Below are 14,432 nucleotides of genomic sequence, written 5' to 3'. Positions count from 1 at the left end.
CCTGGCTGAAGATCGGTGCAAAATAACATCAACCTATTCTTTTACACTGATATGTGGGTCTCCAGCTCCTGTTAGGTGGTTATTTGTCCAGTACTATTCACATCTGAATGTGGCAGGACTGATTTTAGATCAGAATTTAGCTCTGATCTGCTGATTGTGGGATCATTTAGCCATGTCTATTGCTTGATGCTCCTGTTGTTTGGCATACTAACGTGTTGTGGCTTCATCAGGTTGATGCCTCATTTTTAAGGTATGCCTGGCACTGTTGGTGACATGCCCTCCTGCATTTATCATTGAACTAGGGACAATATCCTGGTTTGAGGTCAATGGTAGAATGAGGGATATGCTGGACCATTAGGTTACAGATTGTGGTTGAACATAATTGTGCTTCTATTGGTGTCTCACAATACCCCATGGATGCCGTTTTGACTTGCTAGATCAGTTTTAAGTCTATCCCATTTAGCACAGTAACACCAACCTATATTGTGTTCTGATGCAAGGAATCTAACCAAAATGACTTCTGCACTTACAGATGTTGACTTATTTGTATTTCTAACTAAACTTTTAGTTACAATGATTCATATAACACAAATTATTCTCCCTTCTCATCTGTTGTGATTAGTCTTATAAAGGGATTCTGACTTTCTTTTCTAATTCTGATAAACCAGAACAGTTGCTTTATTTCCACTAGTTGCCTGACTTGCAGTGCATTCTCTGCTTTTATTTAAAATTGGTAGCTCTACACTTGAATCTCAGACTGAACAGTTCAGTATGCATTTAGAGCAAATATGATTTATCATGCTGCTTAGAACACACGACTCTCACCTGGGGTTTCCGTAACATAAACTTCTGGAACATTCTGGTCATTAACAGAATAGGAAAAGTAGAACCAACAATCATCCTCATCCTTCTCCTTACAATGAAGGATTGGTGAATCTTGGCTTGGTTGTGGCAAATCAGCCTGGTTTTTCACCAGTATCACGTCAAACTCACATTGATCACATATATCTTTCTTGGGTCCTTTATTAAAGGCTTTACACTGAACACAATCCCTATAAAACACACAGCATTGAAAACGTTAGTGTAGAAACCTTCCAACCATTGCACTTCAAGGATTAAATTATACACTGGATAATTTGGATCAAGTCATTTATGAAAGATTCACAAGATGATTGCCCTTATTACTTTCCATAGCGATGTATAATTTGAATGTTAAAATATTTTCAAAACTATTAAGTAGCTTTCAATCCAAGCTCACTTCAGTATAAAAAAGGCATATGAAAATAGCAATGAGATAAAATATGGATGAAAACTATTCTTTTGCTTAGCACGAGTTGTAAAGAAGGAATTTTGTGGGCTATGTCCTGGAGAAATTAAACATTTGAAAATCTTAATTTTGGAGCCAAAAGAAATTAGTTTTTTCCAGACTGGAATGTAATACCAAAATATTATATTATTATACCACCATATAGCTTTAATGTAATAAAACATTTCAAGATGCTTCACAGGATTATTTTAAGGAAATATGGCCTCAAGTCAGATGACCTAAAGCTTGGCCAAGGAGGCAGGTTTCAAGGAGGATCTTAAAAGAAGAAAATGAAGTAGAAAGGCAGAGAGAATTGGGGCGTGGGGCTGAGCAACAGAAGGCACGCCACCAATGAGTTTTCTATTTATTCATATTCTCATCCCTAATTGCCCTGCAAGGCCATTTCAGAGGGTAGTTAAGGGTCAAGCATATTTCTGTGGATCTGCAATCACATGTAGACCAGACGAGGCAAGTATGGCAGATTTTCTTCCTTAAAAGTACATGAGTGAATCGCATAGGTATTTACGACAAATCAACAACAGGTGCGTGGTCACTGCTGAACTAGCTTTTTGATATCCAATTTTTACTGAACTCAAATTTGACCATTTGCTATCTTGGAATTCAAAACCATGTTCGCATTGGTTTGGGGCTCTGGATAATTAGTTCTGTGACACAGCCACTATGTCGCACCAAATTGCGAACACTGAAGAGTCTAAAAATAGATGAGAACGGGTCTCTCAAAAGGTTGTGAGACTGAAGGATATCACAGCAACATAGAGAGGGGTAAGCATGCGTAGGAATTTAAAAACAGCCCATGTTCAAATGCAGCAAAACCTGGGCAATATCCAGGCTTGGGCTGAAAAATGACAAGTAACATTCATAACACACTCATGCCAGACAATGACCATTTCCAAATGGGTAGAATCTAACTATTGCCCTTTAGCATTCAATGGCATTACCAGCACCGAATCTCCCACCATCAACATTGAGGGGTTATCATTGACCAGAAACAGAACTGGACTATTCATATAAATACAGTGCCTTTGACAGCAGATCACGTGAGGAATCCTGCAGCATAACTCACCTGACTCCCCAAATGCCTGTCCATCTACAAGTTAGGTATGTGACGGAATGCTCCCCACCTGCCTAAGTGAGTACCACTCCAACAACCCTCAAGAAGCTTGACATCATCCAGAACAAAGCAGGCTCTCTTGATTGCACCCCATCCGCAATCACATGCTCCACCACCACCACCACCAATATTCCACAACAGCAGTGCATGCCACCCATCAGGTGCACTGCAAAAATTCACCAAACCCTTCACCTTTCACAAAACCACATTGCCTGATTATACAGAGTCAATGGTTTTCTAAATATCCTGCTACCCCCTTAAATTCTAACATCTATGATTTTGAGAATGGTAAGTTAACTAGTCTATCGATTTTTTTTTTTGCTGAATCCTCTTTCTTTCTTGAACAGTGATGTAACGTATGCAGTATCCAATCTATTTGGACCCTTCCAGAAACTAGGGAGTCTTGGAATGTCATAACCAGTGCTTCATTGTGTCAGGAGCCTTTCCTTCGGAGGCCCTTGGCTATGGGCTTTCAGATCCAGAGACTTGTTAGCTTTTAGCTGCATTAGTTTTTCCAAATTTTTTTTGTGATCTTCCTCCCTCCTTTTTGCACCATGCTTTTCTACCGGTCTTGGAATGCTTTTTGTCATCCCACGGGAAGTCAGATACAAAGTGCTTGTTCAAAGTTTCTGCCATTTTCTTGTTTCCTAGTATGAATACCCAAACACATTCATCTCTTCCCTTTTGCACACTCAAAGCTATTACTGCCTTTTTATATTTTTTACTAGCTTTCTCTAGATTGTCTTTTACGATTTAAAATTTAATATTAAATCCTTTAAGGGGCTTAAACACCATTTTCAAAACAGACAAATTAATTGCATTATATATCTTGCGATTACACTTACTTGTGTTCTGTACATACTCCAGGACAGGTTGGACACATTTCACATGCAGCTCCTTGGAATTTAGAATCAGTGCATTTGCAGCGACCACACTCACATGTGCCTCTCCCATTACACATCTGTCCATTCTTTGAAATGCATGTTGAATTATCCAGGGAGCAATCACAAGCATTGCCAGAATAGTTGGGGTTACATTCACACACCCGGCACTTACAGATACCATTTCCTACAGAAGATGACAATTTAGAAATATTTAAGTTCATCTCCAAACTTTTGCTTTGGACGACTCTTCTTCACTCAGCCCTTTTGAAATGTATGTTGAAACAGGACGATATTTGTTTCCACTGGTTAAGACAATCTAACATTTTGCAGAGATAGTAGGAACTGCAGATGCTGGAGAATCCGAGACAACAAGGTGCAGGGCTGGATGAACACAGCAGGCCAAGCAGCATCATAGGAGCAGAGAGGCTGACGTTTCGGGCCTAGACCCTTCATCAGAAAAGGTGGAGGGGAAGGGGGTTTTGAAATAAATAGGGAGAGAGTGGGAGGCGGATAGAAGAGGGATAGAGGAGAGGATAGGTGGAGAGGAAACAAACAGGTCGAAGAGGCGGGGATGGAGCCAGTAAAGGTGAGTGTAGGTAGGGAGTTAGGAAGGGGATAGGTCAGTCCAGGGAGGACGGACAGGTCAAGGGGGCGGGATGAGGTTGGTCGGTAGGAGATGGAGGTGCGGCTTGAGGTGGGAGGAGGGGATAGGTGGGAGGAAGAACAGGTTAGGGAGGCAGGGACGAGCTGGACTGGTTTTGGGATGCGGTAAGGGGAGGGGAGATTTTGAAACTTGTGAAATCCACATTGATACCATTGGGCTGCAGGGTTCCCAAGCGGAATATGAGTTGCTGTTCCTGCAACCTTCGGGTGGCATCGTTGTGGCACTGCAGGAGGCCCAGGATGGACATGTCGTCTGAGGAATGGGAGGGGGAGTTGAAACGGATCGCGACTGGGAGGTGCAGTTGTTTGTTGCGAACCGAGCGTAGGTGTTCTGCAAAGCGGTCCCCGAGTCTCCGCTTGGTTTCCCCGATGTAGAGGAAGCCACACCGGGTACAGCGGATGCAGTATACCACATTGGCAGATGTGCAGGTGAACATCTGCTTGATGTGGAAAGTCTTCTTGGGGCCTGGGATGGGGGTGAGGGAGGAGGTATGGGGGCAGGTGTAGCACTTCCTGCGGTTGCAGGGAAAAGTGCCGGGTGTGGTGGAGCTGGAGGGGAGTGTGGAGCGGACAAGGGAGTCACTGAGAGAGTTGTCCCTCCGGAAAGCAGATAAGGGTGGGGAGGGAAAGATGTCTTTGGTGGTGGGGTCGGATTGCAGATCATCTCTAACATTTTGCAGATGTCTGCTAGTTTGTTGAAAGAATGGAGGGTAAGAGCAGATATCGTGAATTCTCCACATGGAAAGTTAAACCTGAATCCATTTTTTGTTTTTGCAATGCAACAAAATATTTAATATTGTAGAAAGAATTGCACAAGAGATTGTACATGGAAATACAGCTGACTCCCAAGTGTGAATTCCAGTGAAAGGCAGGACTTGAGTCTTCATTGAGGTCTTCAATCAGTAGCATTTGAAATGGGTTTTATCAGCACTGTAGATTTTTCCAAAACTATGGATTAAATCTAGTTTTCAAGTACTTAAATTTAAAAACTAAGCTGCATAAGTTTTGGTTTATTTGGTCACGGGACGCGGGAGTTGCTGGCTAGACCAGCGTTTACTGCCCATCCCTAACTGCAGGTGAAAAAGCAGCAGTGAGTTGCCTTCTTGAATTGCTGCAGTGGGTTGACCATAGCGCTGTTAGGATGGGAGTTCCAGGGTTTACAAAACATTAAGTTGTGCAAAGCTGTGTACACTGTCACTGCAGGGAGCGCACACACACTGGGCATGCAGTTAGTGTCTGTGACCCACTGCCAACTATGCTGCAATATTGTATAATGATCTTTACGACATGATTTTATAATGGCTAATTTTTATTATTTAGATCGAAGGGACTTTAGATGCAGTGAGGAAAGCAGCTGGGGCGATGGCAGCAAAGGTCGGGGCACGCACATCAGTGACACCAAGTTCTAGTTCGGTGTGGGTGCAGATTGACGACGTTGGCAGCACAGATATCCACTATGTTGGCTGGAGATATAGTAGTTTTAAAAATCTATTAAATTTTTAATTAATACAGGTTGCAGAGATTATTTGCTGAGTCAAAAGAAAACTATTGGAAACAATTAGAAGCTCAAGGGTGGTTATAATAGGTTAAAAAGACCTAAGATTAAGGAAGACCATAGGCTGACAATTTCTTTCCAATATGGAGTGGGTTAAAGCACTGGTTCAGCACAGCAAGTGTCAAATTGAGAGATCAGGCAACAGCAAAGCACAATAGAATTGACTAACGTTCAATGAATTGGAAGTTAAAAATATTTCTGTATGAATGAGATAGTAATGATTTATTTTAGTTTCAAATTAAAGACTGAATTCAAACATGACACTTCAAAGCTTCGCAACTGTGTTTCCCAAGTATCGATCCATTACTGAAGCGTACTGTCAAGTTAAAGGCTAGTATAAGCTGCAACAAACATGAAAAATAGTTACAAGCATATGAAAATATAAATTTATTCTGCTGTATACTTGCCTCCACAAATCAATCCATTGGATCGGTCGCAATTAAAGTTATCACATTCACAATATTTGCCTGAGATGATTTCATTAGGATTTTCTCTCTTTTTGCAGACACATTCCCCACAGATACAATCTCCATTGTCACTACAGATTAGAGATGCATTATCTTTTCTGCAGGAAGCATCCATATCCTCACTATTTACTTCATCAGTGCTGCATTCACAAAATCGACCAATCCGTCCTTTGTTACATCTGAAAATGAACCAAATCAGTCACTATTCTCCAAATTAGTCACTAAAAAAAAAACACAGTAGTCATTGATTTTCATTTTAAAAGGCAAGTAATGTTGCTGCCAGTATTTTTCCTTACCATACCTGATTATATAAACGATAGCCCTCTGTTCTGAGGAAGGGTCACCAGACCCGAAACATTAACTGTTTTCTCCTCCACAGATGCTGCCAGACCTGCTGAGATTTTCCAGCAACTTTGTTTGCATTGTGTTCTATCTAGAGGCGCTGGTAACAAATAGCTAGCTTTCCAAATTTAGACTAAAGTCTGAAGGTCTGTTAAACTTTTCACAACACTTTGACTAGTCAATCATTTGGCATGACAGTACAGGAACGCACAGTGTTGGATAATGCAACTCTGGCTCATCTGAATAATTTTCAGCTACTTCACTCATGAAGCAGCAGGGCTGGAATTATGATATTTATACAAAGCCACGGAGTTTTCTGGCCCTTTGAAGACCAATAGTTGCTAGGAGGACACAGGGGCAAACACGGCACAGATCGATGGGCCAAAGCACTTCTTGTGTTCTGTATGATTATGATTCTACGAAACAACTGTTTCAATAATTTTTCAATTAGGGCTGTGTGTGCAGGTCACCAAGAGCAGGGAGTGCTAATTTTCTCAGGTCTTTATGTCCAATCTTCTACAGTTTTACCATGTGCCAACGTATGGCAAAGCTTTAACTACGGGGCACAGCATTAACTTTCTCTAACTGAATAGAACAGTCATCCTTAGCAGAGTTACAGCAATAGGCAATGAAGAATGACCATACCAGATGCCAATCAGAAATAACTTCTTGCAGTTGGAACTCAAAATAGAACACTGCATCAAAATAATTTCTACATTTCTGTACAGCCCAAATTATTGCCTTTTCACTGAAAGGTAGATTATTTTCTGGGTGGAATGGAATTAATAGCTTAAATTCTTGCTCTCTCTGACTTAAGATTTCAGGTGTGATTCTTTGCCTTTCTGAACAGGAAACTCATCCAAAGTATTAATTAATTTCTTTCCCTCCACATATTCATTAGCATTGCCATTTTTTTGTCACTTCAAACTAATTGTGCTCAATTCTGCAGCAAGAATGCTCACTTTCAACAAAACTACTTAGAAGAAAAATCTGGCATAAACATTTTTTGCAATTAATTGCTTACTTTGTTAACAGCAAATGTTGCTGAAAAATCAAAACATCTTGACGACATCATTACAGTACTTAAATAACAAAGGTGACGATAGAAACATTAAAGGAGCCCATTTTACTGATTTTTTTAATGCAGTAATATTATTCTAACAAACAATTAATTCCTGAACAAACTGATCACCTACCTGCATGCCCCACATTCAAATGTTCCATTACCCTGGTGGCAATCTGGGCTATTAGGAATTCCCTTCTCATGGCAATCACATTCACAAACAAACTCCAGATCAATTTCTACCTTCTCATTAAATCCCAGAGGTTTAATTTGAATAGTTGCCTTTTCACCATTATTTGGGCACTTCTTTGCTGTGATACTTATGTTGAAGCTCACCTAAAAAAAAAGGAGTTAGATGTATATGTATATAAAGCAAATTCATTTTCATTCTTAGATACATGTATTTCAGGTATTATTGGGCATTGCTCCTCATGCACCAACTTTGGAAGCAACGAGTTCTTGATTTCTTGCATGCTGCCATGGTGACATGAGGTCGAGAGCGAGAGCGAGAGTGGGAGCGGGAAGGAAGGGTGGAATGACCGTTCATGGCAGTATGATTCATGCATTTTCTAGTTTGGTCTTGCTCAGTTTGAAGAACTGAGATGGTTAAAAGTAGATGATCCCAAAGACAAAATTAATAGTTTGCACTGAATCAAAACTAAACTGTACTTCTTTATTTGTTTGAACGTTTGTTCAGCATTTCCATCATGCAATTCTGCTGCACACGTTATATTAAAAACATATCCAATTACACACCAAACTAATCTGATCTGCTTAATCAATTAGAAGAAATGAAATTACATCACTACAAATACTGGCCTGAAATTTTAAAAGATTTTATATTTTTCCAATCAGTGTTTTTCATGAATTTTGTAAATTTCTATATTCTGTAAATTTTTGTTGGAGGGAATAAACAATTATAGCAGTCAATATATTAAGTTATAGCAGTTATATGCAGAGAAGAGTCAGATACAGAACAAAGCTCTCTTAGATAAACACTACTTCAGGAACACATAAAATCAGCTGGTTAGAAACTGATCAAATTCATTGAAAACAGGTAATCAATAACCAACAGGGAATATTTTATAACCAGACAAGAAGGTTTACATCTCAATTTTCTAGACTGGATTTGCAACTAAGTATACTTAATGGAAGATTAATAACTTCAACAAATTGAGGGGGAAAAAAACTGGACTTGGGTAGATTGTACTCAAAGTTCGGAAGGCCACTATGTAATGTGGCGGTGAGCGGCCTTTAAAGAGACAAGTTAGCGCACATGCCAGGAAGTTTCCCCTAGAGGAAAAAGGGTGGGTGGAGGGATGGTGGTGGTGAACCAAAGTCAAAGTCAAAGTTCTCTGGATATCAAAGGGGTTAAACGGCATGACAACACAAGGGAGAATCAGGCTCAATATAAAAAATACAGAGACGTGAGGAAGGAAATAATGAGGCAGAGACAATACAAAAACTGAATGCCAGCTAAAAAGAAAATTCCAAGGTCTTCTTTAGGAATATTAATTGTAAAAGGACTGTGTCTGATGAGCCATGTGACCAATTAGGAACCAAAATGGAGATTTGTTGGTGGAGAAAGAAAGAATGGCTCAGGAATGAAACAAGTAGGGTGTTTGCATCGGTGTTTATTAAGAGAAAATTCTGAAGGTATGATAAACAAGGTTGCCACAATGCTGAATTAGTCTTTTTTGAAAAAATAAAAGGGAAGCCCTAGGAAGCCCAGCAGTACGTAAGAGTAGATTGGTCATTCAGTCTGCATGAAACACATTCTGACGACAGGTGGTGGAAGTTGTGAAAAAGTGCTGGCAACAACCTCCAAACTTTCCTTAGATACAGGGTAATGTCAAAAAACTAAGGATTGCAAATAATAGACCCAAATTCAAAAATAGTGGGAGAAGGATAATCCTGGTAATTACAAGCCAGTTAACTGTGGTGGGGAAATTTTTAGCAACAATGATCAGCTGAAAATTAACAGCAAATGGCACAAAGAAAGAATTGAAACATATTTTAGGTCAAATTGGGTTTGATTAACTTGATTACATTTTTTGACAGGGTAACAAGTGGGGAATGAGGCAAGTGCAGTTGATATTGCATTAATGGGATTTCAAAAGGTGTCTGATAAAGTGCTTTTTCAGTTGTTTCAGCGGTGGGAGTCCAGGAGAAAGTGCGAGGGCAGCCTGGGAAGGTAAGCTTCCACCCAATAAATTTGGGAGTTAACTAATACCTGAGACACTACACACAGTGTCTCCCACCCTTCCACGTCCTCTAACCTAATAATAACGACTAAGTGTGGTGAGCAGGTAAGCTATTTGCATTTTTTTCCCCTCATCTCTCATCTTTTGGGGCGGTCACCTAGACACCAAATCCTCTGGGAGCAGGTCGGAAGGCAAAGTCAGAGTCTGTTTGAGTATATAACGGAGTAAACTTACTGGTGCAAAGAACACTGTGAAACTAAAAAAACTAATTAATTTTAAATAATTAACTAAGTAGAGATGGCAGGCCAGGTGATGTGTTGTAGCTGTATGATGTGGGAGCTAGCTGATCCCATTGAAAACGGCAGTGACCACATCTGCAGCAAGCGTTGGCTGCTTGAGGAGCTCCGGCTCAAAATTGATGAGCTGGAATCCGAACTCCAAACACTGCGGCACATCCGGGAGGGGGAGAAATACCTGGATGCTGTGTTCCAGGAGGCAGTCACACCTGGTAGATTAACTGATGTTAATTCGATCGGCGGGCAGGGCCAGCAGTGTGTGACTGCGAGTGAGGCAGGTAGAGGGACCTGCAGACAGGAACACAGGAGCTGCAGCCCTTGACATTGTCCCACGGTTATGAGGCACTTGCTCCCTGCATGGATGAGGAACAGGGCTGCAGGAAGGATGAGTCAACTGACAATGGCACCATGGTCCAGGAGGCCATTCAAGAGGGGGGAGCAAAAAGACAGATTGTAGTTGTACGGGATTCCATCATCAGGGCGATAGACAGTATCCTTTGCGAGCAGGACAGAGAATCCCACATGGTGTGTTGCCTGCCAGGTGCCAGGGTGCGAGACATCTCTGACCGGCTTGAGAGGATACTAGAGAGGGAGGGGGTGGGTCCAGTTGTTGTGGTCCACGTAGGTACCAACAACTTTGGCAGTACTAGGAAAAAAGACCTGTTTCGGGATTATGAAAAGCTAGGAACAAAATTAAAAAACAGGTCTTCAAGGGTCAATCTCTGGATTGCTGCCCGAGCAACGTGCAAATTGGCATAGGGAGGCAAGGATCAGGGAAGTAAACACGTGGCTAAAAGAGTGGTGTGGGAAAGAGGGTTTCCTTTTCATGGGGCACTGGCATCAGTTCTGGGACAGGAGGGATCTATACCGCTGGGATGGACTCCACCTGAACAGGGCCGGGTCCAGTGTTCTGGCAAAAAAGGGTAAATACGGTGGTTAATAGGACTTTAAACTAGTAAGTAGGGGGGAAAGGGAGAAGTGAGCGTAGAGGGAGAATAACAATTAATGTAAGGCAAAGCAGCAGGTGACGAGGAAGCTTCAACTTCATTGAAAATTAGGAAAAAAGTTAAAGGGAAGGAGAACTCAAGAGCTGTTAGTAATGGAGGTAATAGGACCCAAAAAGAAGGTGCAAAAACTGGTATAACGGCACTTTATCTGAATGCTCGGAGCATTCGAAACAAGGTGGATGAGTTGATGGTGCAAATCATGGCAAATGGGTATGATTTAGTGGCCATTACAGAGACATGGTTACAGGATGGTCATGACTGGGAGTTAAATATCCAGGGATATCAAACTGTTTGGAAGGACAGACAGGAAGGTAAGGGAGGTGGTGTTGCTCTGATTTTTAAGGATGATATCAGGGCGGTAGTGAGAGATGATATAGGTTCTACTGAACAAAACGTTGAATCCATTTGGGTGGAAGTTAGGAATAGCAGGGAGAAGTCGTCACTGATAGGTGTGCTCTATAGGCCACCAAATAATGACATCGTGGTGGGGCGGGCAATAAACATAGAAATAACTAATGCATGTAAAAATGGTACAGCAATTATCACGGGGGATTTTAATCTACATATCGATTGGTCAAATCAGGTCAGTCATGGCAGCCTTGAGGAGGGGGTTCATAGAATGCATCCGCGATAATTTCCTTGAACAATATGTAATGGAACCTACGAGGGAGCAAGCTATCCTAGATCTAGTCCTGTGTAATGAGACAGGAATAGTTAATGATCTCACAGTTAGGGATCCTCTCGGAATGAGCGATCACAGTATGGTCGAATTTAAAATACAGATGGAGCGTGAGAAGGTTAAATCCAGTACCTATTGAGGTTGGTTGGCTCGCCGAGCTGGTTTGTTGTTCCGCAGACGTTTCGTTACCATGCTTGGTAATATCCTCAGTGCAGCCTCCGATGAAGCGTCGGTGTGTTTTCCCGCCTGGTTTTTAAACTCTGGGGTCAGTTGCGATGGATTGTCGCACTTCCGGGTTTCCTCCGTAGTGGAATGTGTATGGGGTTGAGTTCAATATGTTTATTAATAGCGTGCTTCGTGGAGTGCCATGCTTCCAGGAATTCTCGTGTTTGTCTCTGCCTAGCCTGTCCCAGGATCTTGGTGTTGTCCCAGTCGAAGTCGTGGTTCTCCTTGTCCATGTGGATTGAGATGAGTGGGTATTGGTCGTGTCTTTTTGTAGCCAGTTGGTGTTCATGTCCTCTTGTTGTTAGTTTCCTTCCTGTTTGTCCGATGTAGTGTTTCTCGCAGTCTCTGCAGGGGATCTTGTAGATGACATTGGTCCTGTCCATGGCGGGGAGTGGGTCTTTAGTTCGGGTGAGCACTTGTCGTAGGGTTGATGTGGGCTTGTGTGCCACTCTAATGCCCAGCGGTCGTAGAAGTCTTGTGGTGAGTTCTGACGTGTTCCTGATGTAGGGTAGTGTGATGAGGGTGTCGGGGTGTGTAGAAAGTTTCTGATGCTGTTCCCGTAGGCATCTTTGGATATCCATTATCCTTGAACACTTGGAAGAGGTATTCCTCCTCCTCTTGACGTAATTCCATGTTGCTGCAGTGTGTTGTTGCCCTTTTAAATAGTGTTTGCACGCAGCTTCGTTTGTGTGTGCTGGGATGGTTACTATTGAAGTTCAATACCTGGTTTGTGCGAGTGGCTTTTCGGTGTACTTTCGTTTGCAGTTCCCCATGTGTCTTGCGCTCTACCATGACGTCCAGGAATGGGAGTTGTTTGTCCTTCTCCTTCTCTCTGGTGAATTTTATTCCGGTGAGGGTGTGGTTTATGAGTTTGTGTCTCTCTTCTAATTTGGTCCGTTTAATGATGACAAATGTGTCGTCGACGTAGCGTATCCATAGTTTAGGTTGGATTTGCAGAAGGGCAGTTCTTTCCAGTCTTTGCATCACTGCTTCTGCTAAGAGTCTGGAGATAGGCGATCCCATGGGTGTCCTGTTGATTTGCTCGTATGTTTGGCCGTTGAAGGTGAAGTGGGTGGTCAGGCATAGGTCCAGTAGTTTAAGCATGTTGTCCTTGGAGATGGTTTCACTGGGGTTGTGTTCTTTTTCAAGTAGTGTTGTCATTGTTTCCCTTGCTAGTGGTATGTCTATTGATGTGAATAGGGCGGTGACATCAAACGATATCATGGTCTCTTCATCCTCTATCTTCATGTCTTTGATGGAGTTGAGGAATTCTTGGGCTGAGTGGATGGAGTGGGGTGACTTGTTGACTAGGTGCTTGAGTCTTCTTTGTAGTTCTCTGGCTAATCTGTGCGATGGAGTGCCTGGTAGGGAGACTATGGGTCTGAGGGGGACTTCCGGCTTGTGCACTTTAGGGAGGCCGTAGAATCAGGGTGTGTTGGTTCCTTTGGGTTTCATTCTTAAGAAGTCTGTTTTGTTGATCTGTCCTGTTTAAGTCTTTGTAGGATTTTGTTGCCTAGTTGTGGTGTCGGGTCAGTTTGTACTGGTCGGTATGTGTTCTCGTCGGCGAGCAGTGCTTGTGCTTTGGAGATGTAGTCCTTTTTATTCATTATCACTGTCATGTGCTCTTTATCTGCAGGTAGTACAGTGATGTTCTTGTCCTTCTTTAATCTGTCCACGGCTTGTCTTTCCTGTGTATTGAGGGTGTTGAGTTCCCTCTTTCTGGTTACTGTCGGGACTACTGTCTGTCTTATAGTTTGTTGTGTTTTTGTTGATATTGTTGGTCTTGAGTGTGGCTTCCAGTGTAGCTAGCCATTCCGTTTTTTTGGTGTCCCTGTAGTTGTAGTTCAGTCCCCCGGGTGAGAACGGTTTTTTCCGCGTCTGTCAGTTTCCTGTCGAAGAGGTTCCTTATCCACGTGTCAGTTCTGTTGTCGTCGTTTTTGTGGGTAAGTGTGGTTAGCTTATCTTGCAGGGTCTATCGTTTCTTGGCCCTTGTGGTCTGTTGGCTGATGTTAATGGCTCGTTCCATGGCGGTTGTCCAGTCTTGACTGGTAGCTTTCTGGAATAACGTTTTTTGGCGCATAATTTCTCTGTTGTATTTGTGGAGCCGGTTGTGTGCGTTGTTTATCATTACCCTTACCATCTTGCGGCCATTTTGTTCTGCTGTTTTCCAGGCTTGTGGGTTGTTGATGGGTGGTTTGTACTTCACACTGCGTGGTAATACCTGGTTCCTGAAGCATCCACGTAGGAAGTAGAGTTGTTCGCGGGTTGCGCTCTCTCGTTTGGCGTAGTTCTACGACTTCTACAACCGCTGGGCATCAGAGTGGCACACAAGCCCACATCAACCCTACGACAAGTGCTCACCCGAACTAAAGACCCACTCCCCACCATGGACAGGACCAATGTCATCTACAAGATCCCCTGCAGAGACTGCGAGAAACACTACATCGGACAAACAGGAAGGAAACTAACAACAAGAGGACATGAACACCAACTGGCTACAAAAAGACATGACCAATACTCACTCATCTCAATCCACATGGACAAGGAGAACCACAACTTCGACTGGGACAACACCAAGATCCTGGGACAACACCAAGATCCTGGGACAA

General features: G+C 42.4%; 1 protein-coding gene across 1 annotated transcript in view; it reads right to left on the bottom strand.

Annotated features, from left to right (window-relative positions):
* LOC109934950 (integrin beta-1) overlaps positions 1-14,432 on the bottom strand; it is an 83,771-nt gene that overhangs the window by 18,546 nt on the left and 50,793 nt on the right. The window contains exons 11-14 of the mRNA XM_020533631.2: positions 7,546-7,748; positions 5,948-6,186; positions 3,284-3,506; positions 826-1,052 (exon numbers count right to left, since the gene is read on the bottom strand). Of these exons, the coding sequence (XP_020389220.1) occupies positions 826-1,052; positions 3,284-3,506; positions 5,948-6,186; positions 7,546-7,748 (892 nt within the window). The remainder of the gene's footprint in view (positions 1-825; positions 1,053-3,283; positions 3,507-5,947; positions 6,187-7,545; positions 7,749-14,432) is intronic.

The sequence above is a fragment of the Rhincodon typus genome, chromosome 2 (assembly GCF_021869965.1).
Source record: "Rhincodon typus isolate 14 chromosome 2, sRhiTyp1.1, whole genome shotgun sequence".
Taxonomy (NCBI): domain Eukaryota; kingdom Metazoa; phylum Chordata; class Chondrichthyes; order Orectolobiformes; family Rhincodontidae; genus Rhincodon; species Rhincodon typus.
The sequence above is the reverse complement of the archived record's forward strand: the minus strand, read 5'-3'. Positions and strand labels throughout refer to the sequence as shown.